This window comes from Martes martes (assembly GCF_963455335.1).
Source record: "Martes martes genome assembly, chromosome: 5".
NCBI lineage: Eukaryota > Metazoa > Chordata > Mammalia > Carnivora > Mustelidae > Martes > Martes martes.
The window spans coordinates 95,713,842-95,735,977 of record NC_137892.1 but is presented as its reverse complement, the minus strand read 5'-3'; the positions used below and the strand labels follow the sequence as shown (position 1 = coordinate 95,735,977).

Sequence of the window (22,136 nt, the reverse complement as noted above, 5' to 3'; positions counted from 1 at the left end):
GCAGATACCTGTGCTCTTCCAGGGCGGGTCTCCCTGGATCTTGTGGGGTCTCTCCTCACAGAGCAGTGGCCTGTGCCACAGACCACAATTTAAGGTAACCCCGAGTTGAGAGCTCACTCCTTGGCTCCATGTCTGTAACCGGCTTACCTGCTCTAATACCTGTGAGCTCTGCGACACTCAGACACCCCCGATCCTTCTGTGATCCCGTGGGACCCGAGGGCATGCTGTCCCTGCATGGGTTTCACCCCGGCTTAGCCTCTGGAGCAATGTCCCTCATTGGAGCAGACTTTTAAAAGTTCTGATTTTGTGCTCCATTGCTTTGCTGCTTGCCCAGAGCCAGCCCCTCCCCCGCAGTCTATCTTCCTGTCTCTTTGGATTCACTTCTCTGCCAGTCCTACCTTTCAGAAAGTGGTTGATTTTCTGTTTCTAGAATTTCTGCTCCTCTTCTCTTCGATCTCCTGTTGGATTTGTAGGTGTTCAGAATGGTTTGATAAGCTATCTAGCTGATCTCCTCCTACCTGATGTTGTCTCAGCCTGCTACTTCTCCGCCATCTTGACTCCTCCCTTTGGGAGGTTTTTTGATCACTGCGTCAATCTTGTTACTAGATATTGGTCATTTCAGGTTGTCAGTTTCTTCCTGTTTCAGTCTTGGAAGTTTATAGGTTTCCAGGAATGCATCCATTTCTTCTAGGTTGCTTAACTTATTGACATATAGCTGTTGATAATAATTTCTGATGATTGTTTCTATTTCCTTGGTGTTAGTCGTGATCTCTCCCCTTTCATTCATATTTTTGTTAATTTTGGTCCTCTCTGTTTTCTTTTGGATTAGTTTGGCCAGTGGTTTATCGATCTTATTAATTCTTTCAAAGAACCAGCTTCTAGTTTCATCAACTTTTTTTAAAAGATTTTATGTATTTATTTGACAGACAGAGATCACAAGTAGGCAGAGAGGCAGGCAGTGGGGGGGGGGAGCAGGCTCCCCACTGAGCAGAGAGCCTGATGTGGGGCTCAATCCCAGGACCCTGGGATCATGACCTGAGCCAAAGGCAGAGGCTTTAACCCACTGAGCCACCTAGGTGCCCTCATTGTTGTGTTTTACTTATCTCTAGTTTCTAACTCATTGATCTCTGCACTGATCTTAATTTCCCTTCTTGTGCGTGGGGTTGGCTTAATTTGTTGTTGATTTTCCAGTTCCTTAAGGTGTAAAGAGAGTTGGTGTATTTGGGATTTTTCAGTTTCTTTGCGTGAGGTTTGGATGGCTATGTATTTCCCTCTTAAGACTGCCTTTGCCATATCCCATTGGTTTTGGACCAATGTGTCTTCATTCTCATTGGTTTCCACGAATTGTTTAAGTTCTTCCTTGATTTCCTGGTTGATCCAAACATTCTTGAGCAGGTTGTTCTTTAGCTTCCAAGTGTTTGAATTCCTTTCAAACTTTTTCTTGTGGTTGAGTTCCAGTTTCAAAGCATTGTGGTCTGAGAATGTGCAGGGAATAATCTCAGTCTTTTGGTATCAGTTGAGCCCTGATTTGTGACCCAGTATGTGCATGTTCTGGAGAAAGTTCCATGTGCGCTCCAGAAGAATGAGTATTCTGTTGTTTTCGGATGGAATGTTCTGTATATATCTATGAGGTCCATCTGGTCCAGTGTGTCATTCAAAGCTCTTGTCTCTTTGTTGATTTTCTGCTTGGATGATCTATTACCGTGATTTGCATGTTAAGATCCCCTACAATTAATGTATTCATATCAGTAGGACTCTTTATTTTGATTAACAATTGGCTGCTCTCATGTTGGGAGCATAAATATTTACAATTGTTAGATCTTCTTGCTGCATAGACCCTTTAAGAATGATATAGTGTCCTTCTGTATCTCTGACTACAGTCTTCAGCTTAAAATCTAATTTATCGGATGAGAATTGCTACCCCAGCTCTCTTTTGAGGCCCGTTGGCATGAAAGATGATTCTCCATCCCTTCACTTTCAGTCTGGATGTATCTTTAGGTTCAAAATGTGTCTCTTGTAGACAGCATATGGAGGGGTCCTTTCATTTTAATCAGTCTGCAGCCTGTGCCATTTTATGGGAGCATTTAGGCCGTTCATATTGAGAGTGATTATTGAAAGGTAAGTTTTTATTGACATCATGTTGCCTGTGAAGTCCTTATTTTTATAGATTATCTCTGTAGATTTCTGTTCTATGTCAGTCTTGGGTTCTTTCTTCTTTTATAGAACCCCCCAATATTTTTTGTAGTGCCTGCTTGGTGATCATGTAATCTTTTAAACCTTGGCAGTCTTGAAAGCTCTTTATTTCTCCATCCATTTTGAATGTCAGCCTTACTGGCTAAAGTATTCTTGGCTGCATGTTCTTTTCATTTAGTACCCTGAATATGTCTTGCCAGCCCTTTCTATTTTGCCAGGTTTCTGTGGATAGGTCTGACATTATTCTGATGGTCCTCCCTCTATACGTAAGGGATCTCTTCCCTCTAGCTGCCTTTAAGACATATTCTCTGAAACTATGATTTGTGAATTTCATAGTTATGTGCCTGGATGTCTTTCTGGCCTTGTTGATCTTGGGGCAGGGGTGGTTGTCCTCTCTGCCTCTGGGACATGAACACTTGTTCCGTTCCCCATATTGAGAAAATTTTCATCCAGGATTTGTTTAACTATATCTTCTTGTCTTCTCTCTCTCTCCACCCCCTCAGGGATCCCAATAATTATGACATTTGGATGTTTCATGGCATCATTTATTTTCCTAATTCTGTTTTCATGGCTTCTAAGCTGTTTGTTCCAGGCCTTCTCCTGATCCTTCTTTTCTATCAGTTTGTCTTCTAGATTACCAATTCTATCTTCTGCCTTGGTTACCCTAGCTCTTACAGTATTTAGATTAGATTGAATCTCATTGATAGCATTTTTAACTTCTTCCAGATCAGCTCTCACCTCCACCCTTAGAGATTCTATGTTGTCTCTAATGGTCTTCTCCAGCCTAGCCATTGCCTGGATAATTGTTACCCTGAATTCCCTTTCCAGCATATTGTTTATGCCCATATCCAATAGTTCTGTTGTCACAGTCTCCGAATTTTTCCTCTGTTGGGTGTTCCTCCTTGTAGTCATTTTAGTGAGAGTTGGTTGAAGGGATGTATAGCTGAATACATGTTTTTGGCAAGGTGCACCTTGAAAAGCTTTGGAGCAATCGGAAGTCACCACCAAAAAGAAAGAAGGAAAAGAGAAAGAAAGAAAAAAACCTGCCAAAATGGGCCCCCAAAGTAAAATTATAAAGTACAAAGACAAAAACAAACAAAAAGACCAACAAAAGAAAAGACAAAAAAACTAGCCAAAATGAACCCCAAGAATAGGATTTATATAGTACAAAAACAAAAGTAAGTACACAGAAACACTGACAGAAGGATAAGATGGGAAGGTGTTTATAAATCTTCAGTGTGGGTGAGGAAGGTTATTTCAGTTCTTCCTGGGTGTATCTTGTTATCTTGGTTAAAAGACTCAACTTTCTAGAGATACAGGGAAATTAAAACTGGTTTCTATACAGGGGTAGTATTGAATAGGGGAAAAGGATTACCTTGAAGCTTGTATCTATATGTATATTAAAAAAAATAAAAGAAACACAGGTATATGTATGAAAAAAGTTCAAGTTAAAAAGTTATTATGGAATATGTTGTATTAATCCTCTAGTTGTAATGGTAAGTAGGTTAAAAAAGTTAAAAGAACAAGAATCATGAGAACGAATTTAAAAAAAAGAAAAAGAAAAGTTGTATCTATGTAATATATAGGTTTTGGTGTAATACCGGGAGCTTAATATATTGTTTTCCCCTGATGTTGGGGTTTTACAGTTTTATGGGGACTCTGTGGTGGTTGTCCTCTTGTTCTTTTGGCTTCTCTTCTGGGGGAGGGGACTGCCACGTTTGCCAGTTGATCTTGCTTTGGCTGAGTTGTCCTGCCCCCTGTTAAGGTGCTGGGCTCTGCAGAAACTGGGTTTTCAGGCTTTTGTTCTCTGAAGGTTTTTGTTCTTAGGCGGCTTTCTGTGACTTTTTGGAGTGTTGGTGGAAAGTAAACTGTCCGCATCCAGACCTCCGCCTCAGAGAAGCCTCAGTTTGCTCCCCTCTGGGTGGTCCAGAAGACACAGGCTCCCCCTCTGCAAACTCTGCTGAACACCACAACCTCCACAGGTAGTGCACACCCCCAGCCACCATCTCAGTGGTCACCCAAGGTCCCCGCTTGTCTCTGTACCCCTGTGCCACTAAAACCACGAGTGATACTGGTCGGGGGGAGCCCAAACCTGGGTGGCTGTCCTTGCTGGGACTGCTGTCTTGAGTCCATGCCCACACTGGCTGTGCTCAGGCAGCGGCGCAGGTCGTGGAAGGCTGCAGGCCAAGGGACACCAATCAGGGTCCGCGCCAGGTTCTCTCAGGTGCGGGCTGGGTGTGTGCAGACCCTGTAGTCGCGCAGGTTGTGAAAGGCTGAGGGCCCAGAGACCCTGGCTGGTGCCCACACCAGGCTCTCTCAGGCATGGATGGGAGAGCGCCTGACCCGAGCGGTGGTGAAAGCAGCGGAAAGCTGTAGGCTCAGGGACCACGGACTGGAGCCCCCACCAGGCTCTCTCTGGCACAGGTGGTCACTGGCAGTGACCGTCCTGGCATCGTGGACTTAGGCCTGTGCCCATGACCGCCCAATTCCATCAGTTGCCCCTTAAGATCTTTTGCTGTTTTTGAGTGGTTTTAACCAGACTCCAAATTAATGCTGGTCCCCAGTCACAGGGCACTTTTCGTATTGAGGTATTACTTTCCAGTGGGTTGCTTCTGGTGGCTCTCCCCCTTCTGTTTATCGTCTGATATCAGTCCGAGTGTTCCTACTCTGCTTTACCTCTCCACTGATGATCCTCTGTCCGGGTAGAGATCCAGAAGTGTATGATCTTACATCTCAGGGTGATTTCATGGGTGTTCAGAGTGCTCTGGTAGATACTTAGTTCACTTTAGGGGACTAGTTGAAACAGGGTCTCTTGCTTTTCTGCCATCTTGCTCCTCCTCCCCTTATAGTAGAATCTTAACAAATAAATGTAGGAGAAATAATGGAACTAGAAAATTACTATTTGATAGTTATAATAGAAATAGCTCATTCAGGTAAGAAACATTAATAGGTGCTAAAACTAGTAGAAGAAGGTTTGATGAGGTATGAGATACTAACATCATCTCAGTGTATATCCCAAATATTTGTTAATAGCAAAGTATAAAACATAATTTAATGGTAGAGAAGTGTGACATACCATTATCCCCATAGTGGGATAAATTGAAACCATGTCCCATTTGACAAGATGCAATGAAAGGAACACATGTCACTTCTGTAATATTCCTCCCAAAGGTACATAATCTGATTCTAGTCATGAGGAGATATTAGACAAACCCAAATTCTGGGAAATAGTCTGTGAAATAATGGTTTGTAAATTACCAGTCATGAAAGTCAAGTAAAATCTGAGGAACTGTCCCAGACTGAAACTAGAGGCATGACAACAATATGTAATTCTAAACAGTGTGTAATACATATAATAAATAGGGTGTAATACATATAATTCTGACCTGTAATACACTGTATAATTCTTTTGTTGTAAAGGGTGTACTGGAACAATCGACCAAACTTGAATCTGGGGGCCATATGGTAGTAATACATCACTTTAAATATCCTGATTTTTAGGTTTGACAGTGTCCCTGTTTTGTAGGAAATAATTGATGGGACATCAGATCAGCAACTTAATCTCAATTGGTTCAGGAGAGAAAAGTTTTGTATACTGTATTTTTACTTTTCTGTACACTTGTGTATTTTTTTAAAAATCTGTTTTTGATACTTTTTTGTTTTGTTTTTGATACATTTGATACTTAAAGTAAAACTTATTTGGAAAATTGACTTACCTGATCTCCTAATGATACTGAATAACAGAAAAACAATTTCAGTAAATCAGTTAAAGAGTATTCTTTTCCTCTTATATAATATTGGTAGCATGCAGAGCTGTCACTCATTTTGGATATTTAAGTTCTTTTTCTCATTTTTGGTAAGATTGCATGTGTCTTGTCTTTTAGAATGAATGTTCTAATATTTACTAAGATAGCATAATTTTTCTCTATTTATTTTCAAAGGTTGCTCAAGAAACAGATGTTAGAGCCCAGATTCGTCTGCAGTTTCGTGATGTCAATGGAGAAGTTATAGCTGTACAGAGATCTATGGTGTGTACTCAGAAAAGCAAAAAGACAGAGTTTAAAACCCTGGAAGGAGTCATTACTAGAACAAAGTAGGTGTTTATTTATATTTGAATATCTGTTCATTTTCAGTCATTTATGTTCATCAGAACCTAATGGTTTTTTTCCCATTAACTTATTTTAGGGGAGCATATTAATTTTTTTAAACAGATTTTATTTTTTAGAGCAGTTTTAGGTTCTCAGCAAAACCAAGCAGAAAGTAGAGTTCCTGTGTACTCCCTGCCGCTGCACTTGTATAGCTTCACCCACTATGAACATTTATTGTTTGATCAATTTATCGGTTAAAAGGAATGATCCCATTAAAGAGTTAGTGATAATGCGACATTCCTTTGAGTAATTTGTGAACAGTTGCTCATTTGAAGGTGTATAATCACTCAAATATAGATTGAATGAATGGAAAATGCTAGTATTATGTGTAGGAGTGAGATGAGAGGTATACAGATAGGAAAGAGATAATTTGTCCCTTTGAACTGTTACCTTTGTTAGAGGCAGGTATCGTCTTGTAATGGGAATGGATTTTTGAATTAGCTTGCCCTGACTTCAAGGTTTTATCCTTGTTGAGCACATTACTTAACTGTCCCCTTACCCCTCCCCTTTACTTGTTAATGTATTTATTCAACTAATGAAATAATTCTTTTAGTTAATAATGTTTAGCACCTATTATTTGCTAGGGGCAGTATTTTAGCTACTGGCTTCTCAAGCAGGTTTTTCCTTGGCATTTAAACACACTCAGGTCTCTACCACACCCCTTGGATTTCATTCCATGCCAGTTACTGTCTGTCTTCATCTTCCCCTTTCCAGCCAGTCTTCTCAAGAAGAGTTGTTGATACTGTCTCCTTCTCACTCCTCCTCCAGCCCCATTCTTTTACTGAAATAGCTCCAACTAAGGTCACAGGTACCCTCTCTTAATTAGGATAATGCTATTGCTTTACGAAATAGATCTCATAGCAAGCCTGTGTTTTTTTCATTTGTAAAACAGGGATTCATTATTACTATTAATGTCTTTAAAAATGTTTTAAGGATTGAGCTAATGCATATAAAACACTTAATAGGTAGTAAGAGCTCATATGTTAGTTTTCCATGACTGTAAAACAAACCACAAACTTAATAGTTTAAAACAATACACATTTATTATCTTAGGGTTCTGTAATTTATGAGTCAAAGTTGTATCTCACTGTTTAAAATCAGGATGTTGGCAGGGCTGTGTTCCTTTCTGGAGACTCCAGGAAAGCTATCTTTCCGTGCCCTTTCCGTCTTTTACAGTCCACCCACAATCCTTGACTCATGGCCCTCCTTCACCTCCAAAAGCCAGCAATAGTGGGCAGAGTTCTCACAGTACATCACTTTGACCTCTTCTGCCTCCTCCTCCCACTTAAGGACCATTATGATTCTGTTGACCCACCAGAATAATCTAGGGTAATCCCTGTATTTAGGGTCCAGATGATGAGCAACCTTAACTCCATCTGTAATCATTATTCTGCCATATAACCCAACAGATTCACAAATTGCAGGGATTAGAATATAAGTATCTTTGAAGGGCCATTGTTCTGTCCACTGTAATTCAGTAAATGGTAGCTGTTAATAACTTCTTGAAAATCTTTAATAGTCTCCTGTGACATGACACTGTTCTCTTTCTCTTCTTCACAGCCATATCCTACCCAGCCAGTAAAGGTAGGAGTTCGACAGGCTTCTAGATCCTCTCCTATTTTTGCTCTATATTCTCTTCCTAGTTAATCTCATTCATTTTCATTACTCAAATTACTATATATTCATAGGTGACTCAGATATTTAGGTCTCCAGACCTTTATTTCTAGACCCGTGTACCAGCTGCCTTTTTCATGTTCTACCAGGTCTTTCAAAGACACCTCAGATTCAGCATGTTCAAAACTAAGCTCATGGGTCTTTTCCCTTGCCTCCTAAAAAAATCTCCCACAAGCTAATATTCTTGCAGTACTCCTCCTTGCAGTGAATGGCACTCTGATCCATCCACCTGACACAAACCAATAACCTCTATCTGACACTTCCTTGCCCTGTATATTCATTTCATTACCAGGTCCTATGTATATTCATTTCATTACCAGGTCCTATGGATTTAACCTAAATGTCTGGTGATTCTTTCTTTTCATCGGTGCAGTGACCATTCTAACTCAAGCTACCATCATCTTTTACTGGTCTAATGTAATAACCTCCTGGTCTCTGTCCATTCTGTCCCCCTACAAAATATTCTCACTGTACTCTCTGTGATATTTTCAAAACACATATTGGAATATATAAATGACAGTAAATACAGACACTACCTCTGCCCACCTAATCTGGTTATTAACAGATACTGCACAGAAGATAGGAAAGAAAATTTTGAGTATGTTCTTCTTATGAAATATACTGAGAGATCTCTTGGAATCCAAGGGCAGGGATGATCCTGGCTGTAGGTATAATGATGTAGGGAACTCATCTTTTATTTATTTTTTATTTCTATTTTTGGGGGGAACTTACCTTTTAAAAGACCCTAAGACACTTCTCTCTGTTGGATTGCTTTGTCAGTGTGGCCTTAAAAGTTGAAGTCTACTGATTAAGAATACTCCTTGATGGGGTGCCTGGGTGGCTCAGTCAGTTAAGTGGCTGCTTTTGGCCTGGGACATGATACCAGGGTCCTGGAATCGAGCCCCACATGAGTCTCCCTGCTCAGTGGAGAGCCTGCTTCTCCCTCTCCCTCTGCCTGCCTCTCTGCCTACTTGTGCTCTCTCTCTGTCAAGCAAATAAATAAAGTCTTAAAAAAAAAAAAATACTCTTTGGGTTTGCTTAGGTGAGCATCACTAAAGTTTGCCTTTGTTCCCTTTTTACAGTGTATTTGTTACTGAGCAGTCTCTGTCTAAACAATGCCGTCTTTAGAGGTCTTTGTTTAAGACACTGTTGCCTGTTTGGTGTGGTTCATCCTGTTTTATTCTTTAAAAGTCTCTTATTGTCTTATTTTTAAATTCTGGGGATGGAAGATAGTTTCTTCTGTTTATTGTCTGTAAATATTTTAAATTACTGTATTTCGAAGTCCAGACGTAAAAAGTTTAATTCTGGCATCATTTCCTGTCCTGCCCTGTTTTACACACTTTCCATGATTGAATTGCTGAATCATTTAAGAGTTAAACTTTTTACCATGAGGAACTTATTGTAATGGGAGGGATGAGGGTCTCTCTTTTTTTCCCCTTCTTCTTTTTTCTTTTTTTTACAAGTATAGTGTAAAGGAATGATTAAATAGGTACAAATGGAGGGTGTTTTTGTTTTTTTTGTTTACATAAATTCTCATTTTTTGTTTTCTGTAGGCATGGTGAGAAGGTCAGTCTCAGCTCTAAGTGTGCAGAAATTGACCGAGAGATGATAAGTTCTCTTGGGGTTTCCAAGTCTGTGCTAAATAATGTAATTTTTTGTCACCAAGAAGACTCTAATTGGCCTCTAAGTGAAGGGAAGGCTCTGAAGCAAAAATTTGATGAGATTTTTTCAGCAACAAGGTTTGTAACCTTTAGTGAGACTTGATAACCCATTAAGTTATTGAGCTGTGGTTGCAATTTGGATGCTTCTTTTTTAAAAGAAAATGTTTTAAAAGTAAAAAAAAAAAAAAAAAATCGGTTATTACCTGTCATCCAGTAGCAACCACTGGGCATGTTTCCTTTCAGTTTTCATTCTGTACTTCTTTATTGACTGGGTTGATAATTTATTTGTAAGTTTTTCATTTATCATTATATCATAAGCATTTTCTAAGTTACTAATAACTCTTTGTAAATGTCATCTTAACAACTCTGTAATATTCCCTTGTTTGAATCTACTGTAATTCCCTTGGACAGAAGTTTGATTTTTATTTAACATCTCCAAAGGTACATTAAAGCCTTGGAAACACTTCGGCAGGTACGTCAGACACAAGGTCAGAAAGTAAAAGAATGTCAAACAGAACTAAAATATTTGAAGCAAAATAAGGAAAAAGCATGTGAGATACGTGACCAGATTACTAGTAAGGAAGCTCAGTTAACATCGTCAAAGGAAATTGTCAAATCCTATGAGAACGAACTTGATCCATTGAAGGTAATTTGATTTCTTTTATAATAGGAAAGTCACCTTTTATCCCAGTAGCGCCCCTAAAGCACCTTATTTTTATATAAATTTGTATGTTATGTATATTTCTTAAAGTATCAGATACTCTATAATGTTATGGTTAATATCTTAGTTCTCTATTGGATGGTTTGTCTTAGAATTGTCCAAAGAGCTTGGATTTGAGAGTAAACAAATTCATACCATGATAGTAAGTTACTGATGTAGATCTTTGGTTGTTAAATAATAACCCAACTTTACACATTACTGTATTCTTAAGGAGATTTTTTTTTGATTAACACATCTTTCCAGGGAATTATTTTTAATTTGCAGGACATTCTTGACATTGCATAAAATTTGGAACTGATACATAACATGTTGATATATTTGACAGTTCTCTAAACTCTTGTGGTTTATAGGAAGGGCCATAAAGACTGTAAATAAAAATGTTCACTTCCTAAACATTTATTGAGTATTTCCTGTGTGTGAGGGGTATACAATGTATATTGTGGTTGGGTCTACAGGTACAAGGAGTACTACAGTGATGTCCTTGCTCTTAAAGTGTTCCTAGCCTAAATAAGTAAGAGCAGTAAGAGCATGCTTGAAAATGGCTATTTTCTAGGTTTCAAATAGTAGAATTGTAAAGTTATTTAGAAGTTAACTGATTTGGCTCTTAAAATGCATCTCTAAATACTGGTATAGATTTTTTTTTAAATAATTATAGATTCATTCATTGATTTTAAAAGGTTTTTGTTTTAATCATCTGTTGATCATCATGACAAAGGTATTCCTTAATCCCCATCTTCTGTTTCACCTATCCTCCCACCTACTTCCCTTCTGGTAATCATCAGCGTGTTCTCTTCCTAGTAAAGAGGCTGTTTCTTGGAGCACGTGGGTTGCTCACTCAGTTAAGCCTCTGCCTTTTGCTCAGGTCATGATCTCAGGGTCCTGAGATCGAGCCCCACATTCGGCTCCCTTCTCAGTGGGGAGCCTGTTTCTCCTTCTCCCTCTGCAGCTACCGCTGCTTGTGTTTGCTCTTTCTCTGTCAAATAAAATCTTTTTTAAAAAGAAAGAGTCTGGGGGCACCTGGTTGGCTCAGTGGGTTAAAGCCTCTGCCTTCAGCTCAGGTCATGATCCCAAGGTCCTGGGATCGAGCCCCGCATTGGGCTCTCTGCTCAGCAGGGAGCCTGCTTCCCCCTCTATCTTTGCCTGCCTCTCTGCCTACTTGTGATCTCTGTCTCTCTCTCTCAAATAAATAAATAAAATCTTTTTAAAAAGTCCATATATGAGTGAAATTAGTCTTTCTCTGACTTGTTTCACTTAACATTATACTAATTCCATCCATGTTGTTGCAAATGGCAAGATTTCTTTCCTTTTTATGGCTGAATTACAGTCCATTGTCTCTATATATCACATCTTTATCCATTCACCAGTTGATGGACACTTGGGCTGCTTCCATATCTCAGCATTGTAAATAATTCTGCTATAAACATAGGGGTCATGTATCCCTTTGAATTAGTGTTCTTGTACACTTTGGCTAATACCCAGTAGTGCAGTTGCTGGATCATAAGGTAGTAGTACTATTTTTAACTTTTTGAAGAAACTCCATACTGTTTTCCAGAGTGGCTGCCGCAGTTTGCATTCCCACCAGTAGTGCACAAGTGTTCCTTTTCTCCACATCCTGAAGAGGATCTTGTGATTTTTACTCAGTCTCACAAGTGTGAGATGGTATCTCATTGTAGTTTTCATTTGCATTTCCCTGATGATCAGTGATGTTGAGCATCTTTTCATGTGCCTGTTTGCCATCTCGATGTCTTTTTGGAGAAATGTCTGTTCATGTATTATGCCTATTTTTTAATTGAATTATTTGTTTTTCAGGTGTTGTATCGGTTTTTTATATGTTCTGAATACTAACCCTTTATCGGATATGTTATTGTAAATATCTTCTCCCATTCCATAAGTTACCTTTTAGTTTTGATGGCTTCTTTTCACTGTGCAGAAGCTTTTTATTTCAATGTAATCCCAGTAGTTTATTTTTGCTTTTGTTTGCCTTCACTGAAGAGACCTGTGTAGAGAAAAGGCACTATTTCCTGTGTCGGAGAAATTACTGCCTGTGCTCTCTTTTAGGACTTTTATGGTTTAAAGTCTCACATTTAGGTCTTTAATCCATTTTATTTTTGTGTATGGTGTAAAAAAGTGGTCCAGTGTAATTCTTTCACATGTAGCTGACTAGTTTTCCCTACACCATTTGTTGAACTTTTTCCCCTTGGATATTCTTTTCTGCTTTGTCGAGGATTGATTGACCACATTATTGGAGTTTATTTCTGGATTTCTGTTCTGTTCTGTTGATCTATGTGTTTATTTTTGTGCCAGTACCATATTGTCTTGATTACTTCAGCTTTGTAGCATAACTTGAAGTCTGGAATTGCGATGTCTCCAGTTTTACTTTTCTTTTTCAAGATTGCTGGCTCTTTGAGGTCTTTTGTGGTTCCACACAAATTTTTAGATTGTTTATTCTAGTTCTGTGAAAATGCTCTTGGTATTTTGATAGGGATTGCATTAAATCTGTAGATTGCTTTGGGTGGTGTAGACATTTCAACAGTATTTGTTCTTCCAATCCATGGGCATAGAATGTCTTCCCACTTTTTTGTGTCATTTTCATTTTCTTTCTGCAGTATTCTATGTTTTTCAGAGTACAGGTCTTTCACCTCTTTGGTTAGGTTTACTCCTGGGTGTCTTATTTTTGGTGTAGTTGTAAATGGATTGTTTTCTTAGTTTTTTTGCTACTTCATTTTTGGTGTATAGAAATACAATTGAGAATGATGTTAGCTGTGTGTTTTTCATAGATGGCCTTTGTTATTTTGAGGTATGTCCCCTCTAAACCTACTTTGTTGTGGGTTTTTATCATGAATGAATATTTGTCAAATGCCTTTTCTGCATCTATTGAAATGATCATAAGGTTCTTTATCTTAATGATGGTGATGCATCACACTGATTGATTTGCAAATATTGAACCACCCTTGCAATCCAGAAATAAATACTACTTGATTGTGGTGAATGGCTCTTTTTTTTTCCCCCCAAGGTTTTATTTATTTACTTGAGAAGGAAGCCAAAGCATGAGCTGTGTGGAGGAGGCTTAGGGAGACAGAAGGCAGATGCTTAATGGACTGACACCCTCTTCCCCCCCTCCGCCCCGTGCCCTGATTTTTTAATGTATTGTTGGATTCAGTTTGCTAGTATTTTGTTGAGGATTTTTGTGTGTATGTTCATCAGAGATATTGGCCTGTAGTTCTCTTTTTTTAATAGTGTCTTTATCTGGTTTTGGTGTTAGGGTAATGCTGACATCATAGAATGAATTTGGGTTTTCCTTCCTTTGAAATTTTTGGAATAGTTTGAGAAGAATAGGTATTAATGCTTCCTTAAATGTTTGGTAGAATTTATTTGTGAAGCCACGTGGTCCTGGAGTTTTGTTTATTGGGAGGTTTTTTGTTCTTGTAAGGTTTTATTTATTTGTCAGAGAAAAAGAGATCAAGAGCAGAAGGGAGGGGGTTTGTTTGGGTTTTATTTGCTCTTCTTTTTCTTGCTCCTTTAGGTGTAAGATTGGGTTGCTTATTTGAACTATTGCTTCTTTAGATAGGTCTCTATTGCTATAAACTTCCCTCTTAGAACAACTTGTGCTATGTCCCAATGATTTTGAACTGTTGTGTTTCATTTTCATTTGTTTCCATGTACCTTTTTTAAAAGTTTATTTGTTTGTTTACATAATCTCTTCACCTAGCATGGGTCTTGAATTTACAACCCTGAGATCAGGAGTGGCACGTTCCTGCAACTGAGCCTGCCATGCAGCCCTCCGTGTACTTTTTTATTTCTTCTTTTATTTTCTGGTTGACCCATTCATTCTTTAGTAGCATTTTATTTAATCTCCATGTATTTAGTGCTCTTTCCACATTTTTTCTTGTAGTTGATGTCTAGTTTCACAGCATTGGGGTCAGAAAAGATGTATGATTTTGATCTTTCTGAAGTTTTTGAGATATGTTTTGTGGCATAATATATGATCTATTCTGGAGAATGTTCCATGTGCACTTGAAAAAACTCTGTATTCTGGTGTATTAGGATGAAATGTTCTGAGTATGTTAAATCTGTTTCGGTTGTCATTCAAAGACATTGTTTGCTTGTTCATTTTCTGTTTAGATGATCTGTCCATTGATGTAAGTGGGGTATTAAAGTCCCCACTATTACTGTATTATTATCAATTAGCTTCTTTACGTTTGTTATCAACTATTTGATGTATTTGGGTGCTCCCGTGTTGGGAGCATAAATATTTACAATTTTTGCATCTTCTTGTTGGATTGACCCTTTTATTATATTTTATGGTGTCTTTGTCTCTTATTACAGTCTTTGTTTTAAAGTCTTTTTTGTCCAGTATCAGTACTGCTACCCTAGCTTTCTTTTGAGGTTCATTTGCATGGTAAATGTTTCTCTCTCCCCTCACTTTCAATCTGCAGATGCCTTTAGGTCTGAAATGAGTCTTTGGTAGGCAGTTACACAGATGGGTCTTATTTTTGTTTATCCATTCTGTAGCCCTGTGTTTTTTGATTAGAGCATTTAGTCCATTTACATTCAAGATAATTATTGATAAATATGTATTTATTGCCATTTTATTGTCGTGTGGTTGTTTCTGAAGATTTTCTCTGATCCTTTCTTATTTTTCTCTCTTTCATGTTTACTGGCTTTCTTTAGTGATGTATGTGGATTTCTTTCTCTTTATTCTTCCGATATTTATTAGTGATTTTTCATTTGTTACCATCAGGTTACCATTAGGTTTGTATATAATCTTTTCTACATATAGCAGCCTGTATTAAGTTGATGGTCATTTAAGTTTGAACCCATTCTTTAGTCGTCTTCTCCCCACATTTTAGGTATATGGTGTTATAATATCTTATAGTTCTTTTATTTTGTGTATTTCTTGACTGATTATTTTTTACAGAAATAGTTATTTTTCCCACTTTTGTGTTTCCTATCTTCATACTGTCATTTTTTTGTCTTTTCACACATAGAGTCCCCTTTAATATCTATTGCAGGGCTGAGTTAGTGATCATAAACTCCTTCAGTTTTTGCTTGTCTAGGAAACTCTGTTTCTTTTTCTATTCTGAATGATAGCATTTCTGGTTAGAGTATTCTTCGCTATAGATTTTTCCCATTCAGCACTTTAAAAATATCATACCACTCCTTTTTGGCTTAGAAAGTTTCTGCTCAAAAATCAGATGGTAGCCTTACGGAGTTTCCTTTTTATGTGAATGTCTTCTTTCATCTTGCTGCTTTAAACATTTATTTTTCTTTATCAGTATTTTGCTTTTTAAGTTACAATATATCATGGTGTGACTCTGCTTTTATTGTTTTTGTTGGGGGTGTCTCTGTGCCTCCTGAATCTGGCATCTCTTTCCTTCCCTGGATTAAGAAAGTTTTCAGCTGTTATTTCTTCAAATAAATCCTCTGCCCCATTTTCTCTCTCTTCTTCTTCTGGGATTCCTGTAATAGAAATGTTATTATGTTTGGTGAAGTCATTGATTTCCCAAAGTCTGTTCTCATTTTTTTTTTTAAGATTTTATTTATTTGTCAGAGCAACCAGAAGTAGGCGGTGCTGCATGCAGGGGGGAAAGCAGGCTCCCCGATGAGCAAGGAGCCCAATGTGGACCTTGATCCCAGGACTCTGGAAACATGACCTGAGACAAAGGCAGATGCTCAATGGACTGAGCCACCCAGGCATCCCTGTCTGTTCTCATTTTGCATAATTCTTTTTTTCTCCCTTTTATTTAGTTTTTATTTTATTTATTTATTTATTTATTTATTTATTATTTATTTGACAGAAAGAGAGAGAGTGCTCAAGCAGGCAGAGTAGCAGGTAGAGGGAGAAACAGGCTCCCTGCTGAGTAAAGAGCCTGACACGGGGCTCGATCCCAGGACCTTAGGATCATGACTTGAGCCAAAGGGAGTTGCTTAACCAACTGGGCCACCCAGGCCCCCTTCTCCCTTTCATTTAGTTTTATGACTTCCCATTAGTCTTTATGGGTCACTATTATCTTTCTTCTGCTTCTACCAGCCTGCTGTTCATTCCATCAGATGTGTTTCTCATTTCATTTATTGAGCCCTTTATCTCTATGTATTTCATTATCTCTGTGTTAATGGTCTCACTGATGTCTTCCCCTTTTCTAAAGTCCAGTGAGTATCCTTATCATCATTGCTTTAAATTCTCCAACAGGCATGTTACTTATTTCTGTTTCACTTAGATCCTAGCTGTGGCCTTTCCTGTTCTTAGATTTGGGACAAATACTTCTGTCTAAGTCTTTATGCCTGTTACTGTGTGTCAGGAAAGTCAGCTATGTTTCCTTTTTTTTTTTTTCCCCCTTTTTTAAGATTTTTATTTGACAGAGAGAGAGAGAGAGAGTGCACAATTAGGCAGGGAGGTAGGCAGAGGGAGAGGGGAAGCAGGCTCCCTGCTGAGCAGAGAGCCCAGTGCGGGGCTCAATCCCAGGACCCTGAGACCATGACCTGAGCCGAAGGCAGAGTCTTAACCCACTGAGCCACCCAGGTGCCCCTATGTTTCCTATTTTTGAGGGTAATGCCTTTATGAAGAAGAGGTCCTATGTGTCCTGCAATGTAGTCTTGGGTCTGGTGCTTCTGGGAGCATCTCCTATGTGTGCTTCATGTGCTCAGCTTTTGTATCCACTTTATCCTTCAAATCAATCATTTGCAGAGGCTGTCTCTACCTGTTGTGGGCATTGTTGGGTCCCTGGCCTGATTGTAGCACATTTTAACGAGGTGTACTCTGTTCTGCTTGTGAAATGAGGTCTGTCACCGCTGCCACTGGAACCGAGGCTCTGAAAAACCCCTGGGTTGGGAGATGCAGTGTTGGCAGGGATTTGGGCCAGTCTTCTGGGGGAGGGAATCTGCTGCACTGGGACTGAGACAAGGGTGACTGGGAGCAGAGGTTCCACTGGGGTGTGGGGGGCATGGCTTGGTGTAAGTGAGTTAGGTAGCAAGTGTCAGGGCTGGGCTGGTTCCTGCATATCGCTCTCTGCTTATGCTGAGGGATGGTGGGGGAAATGGTGCCCGCCAGTTCCTTTGTTCCCAGAGCGGTCTCTGAATGAATGTTGCCTCTTGAGGACATGCTCTGAAAGGAGCGACTAACCAACCTCTGCACTGTGTGCCCCAGGCACTCTTCAAATTGCTGTTTCCATGGTGGATGTCCACTGTCTGTTTGCCCCACATAAAATAAGAGCAGCCCCAGTGCCCTCTGAACTTCCCCAGAGCCAAACACATTGACCTTTAAAATTCCAGGCCTTAAGCTCCATTGGTTGGAAGAACTCAGAAAATTCAGACCCTCTCGCTTCTCAAGCCAATTGCTATGGGGATTTGTTTTCTCTGTGTGCTTCCCTGCGTGTTAGTCTATCTTCTCACCCTTCTCTGTGACTGTTGTTCCTTCCCCACCCTAGGGGCCATAATCCCTTTCTCTCCCCAAACCTCATCTCTACACTTCCTGTCTTTCTCACTGTGACTTCTTCTCTGCCTTTAGTTGTGGAGTTTGTTCTGCCAGACTTCAGATAGATTTCTGGGGTATTTAGGATGATTTGATAGTTATCTACTTGTATGTGTGGGATGAGGCAAGCCTAGGGTCCTTCTATTCCATTGCCATCTTCTAATTTCCTGGTATAGATTTTTGAATTGTAAACTAGAAAAGCTTTGGTTTTGTGTCTGTTCCAGTACCCATTGACATTATTGCATTTTTTAGTGAATATTGGTTTTTTGTATAGCACTGTGGCAGGTGCTCTTGGGGATGATGATGCCAAAAACTTCGGCCTTTCTTTTAAAGAACTTAAAATCTATTAGGAGAAACAAGGAAACTTTTTGAAAAGGTAGGATCACAAAGGAGTAATTTGAAAAGCTATGTGAATAATAAAGTTTAAAATATAGGTTTTTTAGGAGCTGAAAGTGGTAGCTGTAGCACAAGTGAGGAAAGAAAAAATGGATAAAAGTAGACCTCCTCAGAATAAAAACTTGTTCTGCAAACTATATTATCGAAAAGCAAAAAGACAACCCACAAAAAGAGAGAAAATAATTGCCAGTCATATATCTAAAAAGGAACTTTTTTCCAGAATATGTAACAAACTCTTAGAACTCAGTAATAAAAAAAAAAAAAGAAAGAAAGAAAATATGCAAAGGATCTAAATAGATATTTCTCTAAAGAAGGTCTCTCTGTGTCCAAAAACAAATGAAAAGATGTTTGACATCATTATTCATCAGGAACATACAAATGAAAATCACAGTGAGATACCACCTCACCCCCACCAGAGTAGCTGTAAATCAAAAAGACATATAATTATTGTTATAGGATAGGGAGAAATTGGAACCCTCATATGTGCTTGTTGGAATGTAAAATGGTCCATCTGACATTGGAAAACAGTTTAGCAATTCCTTGAAATGTTAAATATAAAATGAACATATGATCCGGCAGTTTTACTCCTTAAATTTCTTACACCCAAGAGAAATTTAAAAATATACCTACACAAAAACTTGTATAGGGACGTTCATAGCAGCATTATTCATAATAGTCAGAGTTGGAAACAACTCAGTTGTCCATGAACTGCTAAGTAAAATGTGGCATATCTTTCCATTGGAATATTATTCAGCCATAAAAAGTAATGAAGTTCTGATATATGCTACAACAGGCAAGAACCTCGAAAACACATAAGTGAAAGGAGTCAGTGACAAAAGACCACATATTGTACGATTCCATTTATTTGAAATGTCCAAAATAGGCAAATCTATAGAGACAGAAAATACATTAATGATTGTGTAGGGTAGGCAGTAGAGAGGAATGAACAGTGACTGCTGCTAATTGGCATAGCTCCCTTTTTGGAAGTTGAAATACCCTAAGATTAGGTTATGGTAATGGTTGCACAACTCTGTGAGTATACTAAATAGTGTTAAATTGTGCACTTCAAACAGGTGAATTATGGGAGCCTGGGTGGCCCAGTTGGTTGAGCATCTGCCTTTGGCTAAGGTCATGATCCCAGGATACTGGGATCAAGGCCCACATTGGGCTCTCTGCTCAGAGGGGACCCTGCTTCTCCCTCTCCTGCCTGCCGTACCCCCTGCTTGTGCTCTGTCTCTCTCTGTCTAATAAGTAAAGTCTTAAACACACACACACAAACACAAACAGGTGGATTATGTGGTGTGTGAAATCTCTCAGTAAAAGCTACTAAAAAGGGGGGGGAATGGTCTTAAAGAGAGGTCTGTCTCAAGCCTTGAAGGAAGGAGGGATGGCTGAACTGGGCTTTAAAGGATGGGGAAAAAATCAAACTCAACAGAGTAGAAGGCGTTTTATGTATGTTTGTGTTTTTATTTTTTAAAAGTAGTATTTGCTCACAGTAGAAAAAAAATGACAGAAAAATATGAGTTGAAAAGTAAGAGGTACTCTTCCAGCTCCTCATTTCTGACCTTCCAGATACAGCCTATCAGCAGTTTCTCTTTTTTTTTGTATAAATACAATATAAATGTATTTACATCCACATTTTTATATGTCTGTTTTCATGCATGTGACTTATCAAAACAGAATCACGTGAGGAAGTGCCTAGGTTAAGTAACCCAGGGAAAAATGAATGAAAAAGAATTGCATTCAGATTATAGAGAACCAGTAGGTTTAGAATTTAGTTTAATAGACAAAAGAATGATAAATTATGATAAATGTTAGGATGAGTTATCATGATTACTGTGTATAGATATTTGGTAATAACCAAGACATTGGAACACATTTTATCTTTTTTAGGAGCAGCCTGGTTAAAAAGATGACAGGCACACATAAGGTAGAAAAAGACAAGAGGCGTAAGGAGGAATAAGAAAGAGAATTTCTGTCTGAGATGGCCAGAGAGGATGACATTGGAATGACTTGGGGATATGACTTTGTTGATCATAAATGGGTAGGTAATTAAAGATATAGGGACAGTGAAAAGCAAGCTGTTCTTGAACAGTATCAAGGAAATCCATATAGTTGAAATGGAACATTTGGAAAGAATGTGTAGGTATGGCAAAGAGATGATAACTAATATTTATTGAGTGATGCCAGGATTCTAACTAAGGCTATAGCAAATAGTGAGGTCTTGTTTCTTTTTTTTTTCCTTCAAGTTTTTATTCAGTTTCTAGTTAATTAACATGTAGTGTAATACTGGTTTCAGGAATAGAATTTAGTGATTCATCACATATATACATTATTTCTTTATTTGTGTTTAGTTTTGACTAGTTCTCCATGAGTTTAATTTTATTCTCTGAAAAAAATTTTTTTTAATTTTCTGTGTCCTCATAGTCTAGCCCAGTGCCTGGCACATTGCAGGAGGTTCAGTAAATATTTATTAACTGCATGATTTCAAAGGTTTGTTTTGCTTTGTTTTGTTTTATCTCTGATATGCAAAGTTAGGTTTCTTCCCTCCATGGAACTAAACATAAGGTTTGAGTCAAATCACCCACACAGGAGCCATCTAGAGACCACTTCATTTCCAATACTGCACTCATGCTTTCTCATTTTTATAGATTCTTTGCCTTTAGGAATTCTGTCATAAACGACTTTATTTTCATCCCACCACATTCTATCCTGACTTTGGCTTTGTTTTGTCTTTGGTGGAAATTGCTTGAGAAACTTGTTTTTGAATTCAGAAAACACCTTCTGGCACACTTATTTCTTCCACACAGAAGTTCATGGTTCTTGCATAGCTGATAACCCGACTTCTTCATTGTCTCATTTCACACTGACACTTAAGCTTTAAATACTCTGCTATATTTTTTGTTGTCTTTCTATTTGTCCTGGCTTCTTTTACTAGTGGTGTGCTCTGAGAATAGAACCTGGGGTTTGTGCTGTGGGGGCTGAACAGATTTTTATAGGACTGTATGTGAATGACAGTGGAATTAAAATAAATTTAAGACAAATCAGATTTCAAAGAAGGAATATTCAGGATCTGGTGGACTGGCTAGATTTAAAGAATGAAGAGGTATCACAATAGATCCAAGCCCAGATAAAGTTAATACTGGCGAGAAGCAGTGATAGAAGCCGAGAAGTTTCTGAGTGTAGTACCATAACTGAGGTGTTAGCATGCAGGGCTTATAAGAATCAAGCTGGTCTCTTTGTTAAACTGCTCAAAAGGTATTTTTGGAACACAGGATTTTTTTCACAAGTGGTATGAATGGTCCCATTTATTGATTGTCTACTATGTGCTAGTCACTGATAAGAATGCTTTAAAATGCATTGTGTAAGCCCTGTAGTAACCCTGTGATGTTTCATAGGCAAGAAAACTGAGGCTCAGGTGTTCACATTACAAGTATAGTGTAGAACCATGATTTGAGTCCAGACCTCTCTGAATTCCCTTTTTTTTTTTTTGAGCTAGATTTATTGAACTATAATTTACATATAGTAAAATCTACCTATTGTAAAGTATGTAGTTTGATGAGTTTGGGCAAATGCATACAGTAGCTTAACTACAGCATTACTGTAGTTAAGATACAGAACATCCCCTGCCTTATCCCAAAAAGTTCTCTGAAGTTTGTCTGTAGTCCCTCCCTCTACTCCCAGCTCTTGGTAACCACTGATTTGTTAGGTCATAGTTTTGCCTTTTCCAGAATGTCATATAAATGGAATCATATATTAGGTAGCATTTTGTTTCTGGTTCTTAGCTTGACCTTTTTAACTTACCTGTATTGTTGCGTGTATGAGTAGTTAATTTATTTTTTTGTTGAGGGTAAATTGTGTGGATATATTACAAT

The 22,136-nt window shown here is 38.5% G+C and overlaps 1 protein-coding gene across 1 annotated transcript in view; it reads left to right on the top strand.

Moving 5' to 3' along the window:
- The window catches only part of RAD50 (RAD50 double strand break repair protein), a 97,950-nt gene that overhangs the window by 24,418 nt on the left and 51,396 nt on the right, over positions 1-22,136 (top strand). The window contains exons 3-5 of the mRNA XM_080803383.1: positions 6,135-6,286; positions 9,569-9,754; positions 10,118-10,322. Coding sequence (XP_080659509.1) covers positions 6,135-6,286; positions 9,569-9,754; positions 10,118-10,322 — 543 coding nt within the window. The remainder of the gene's footprint in view (positions 1-6,134; positions 6,287-9,568; positions 9,755-10,117; positions 10,323-22,136) is intronic.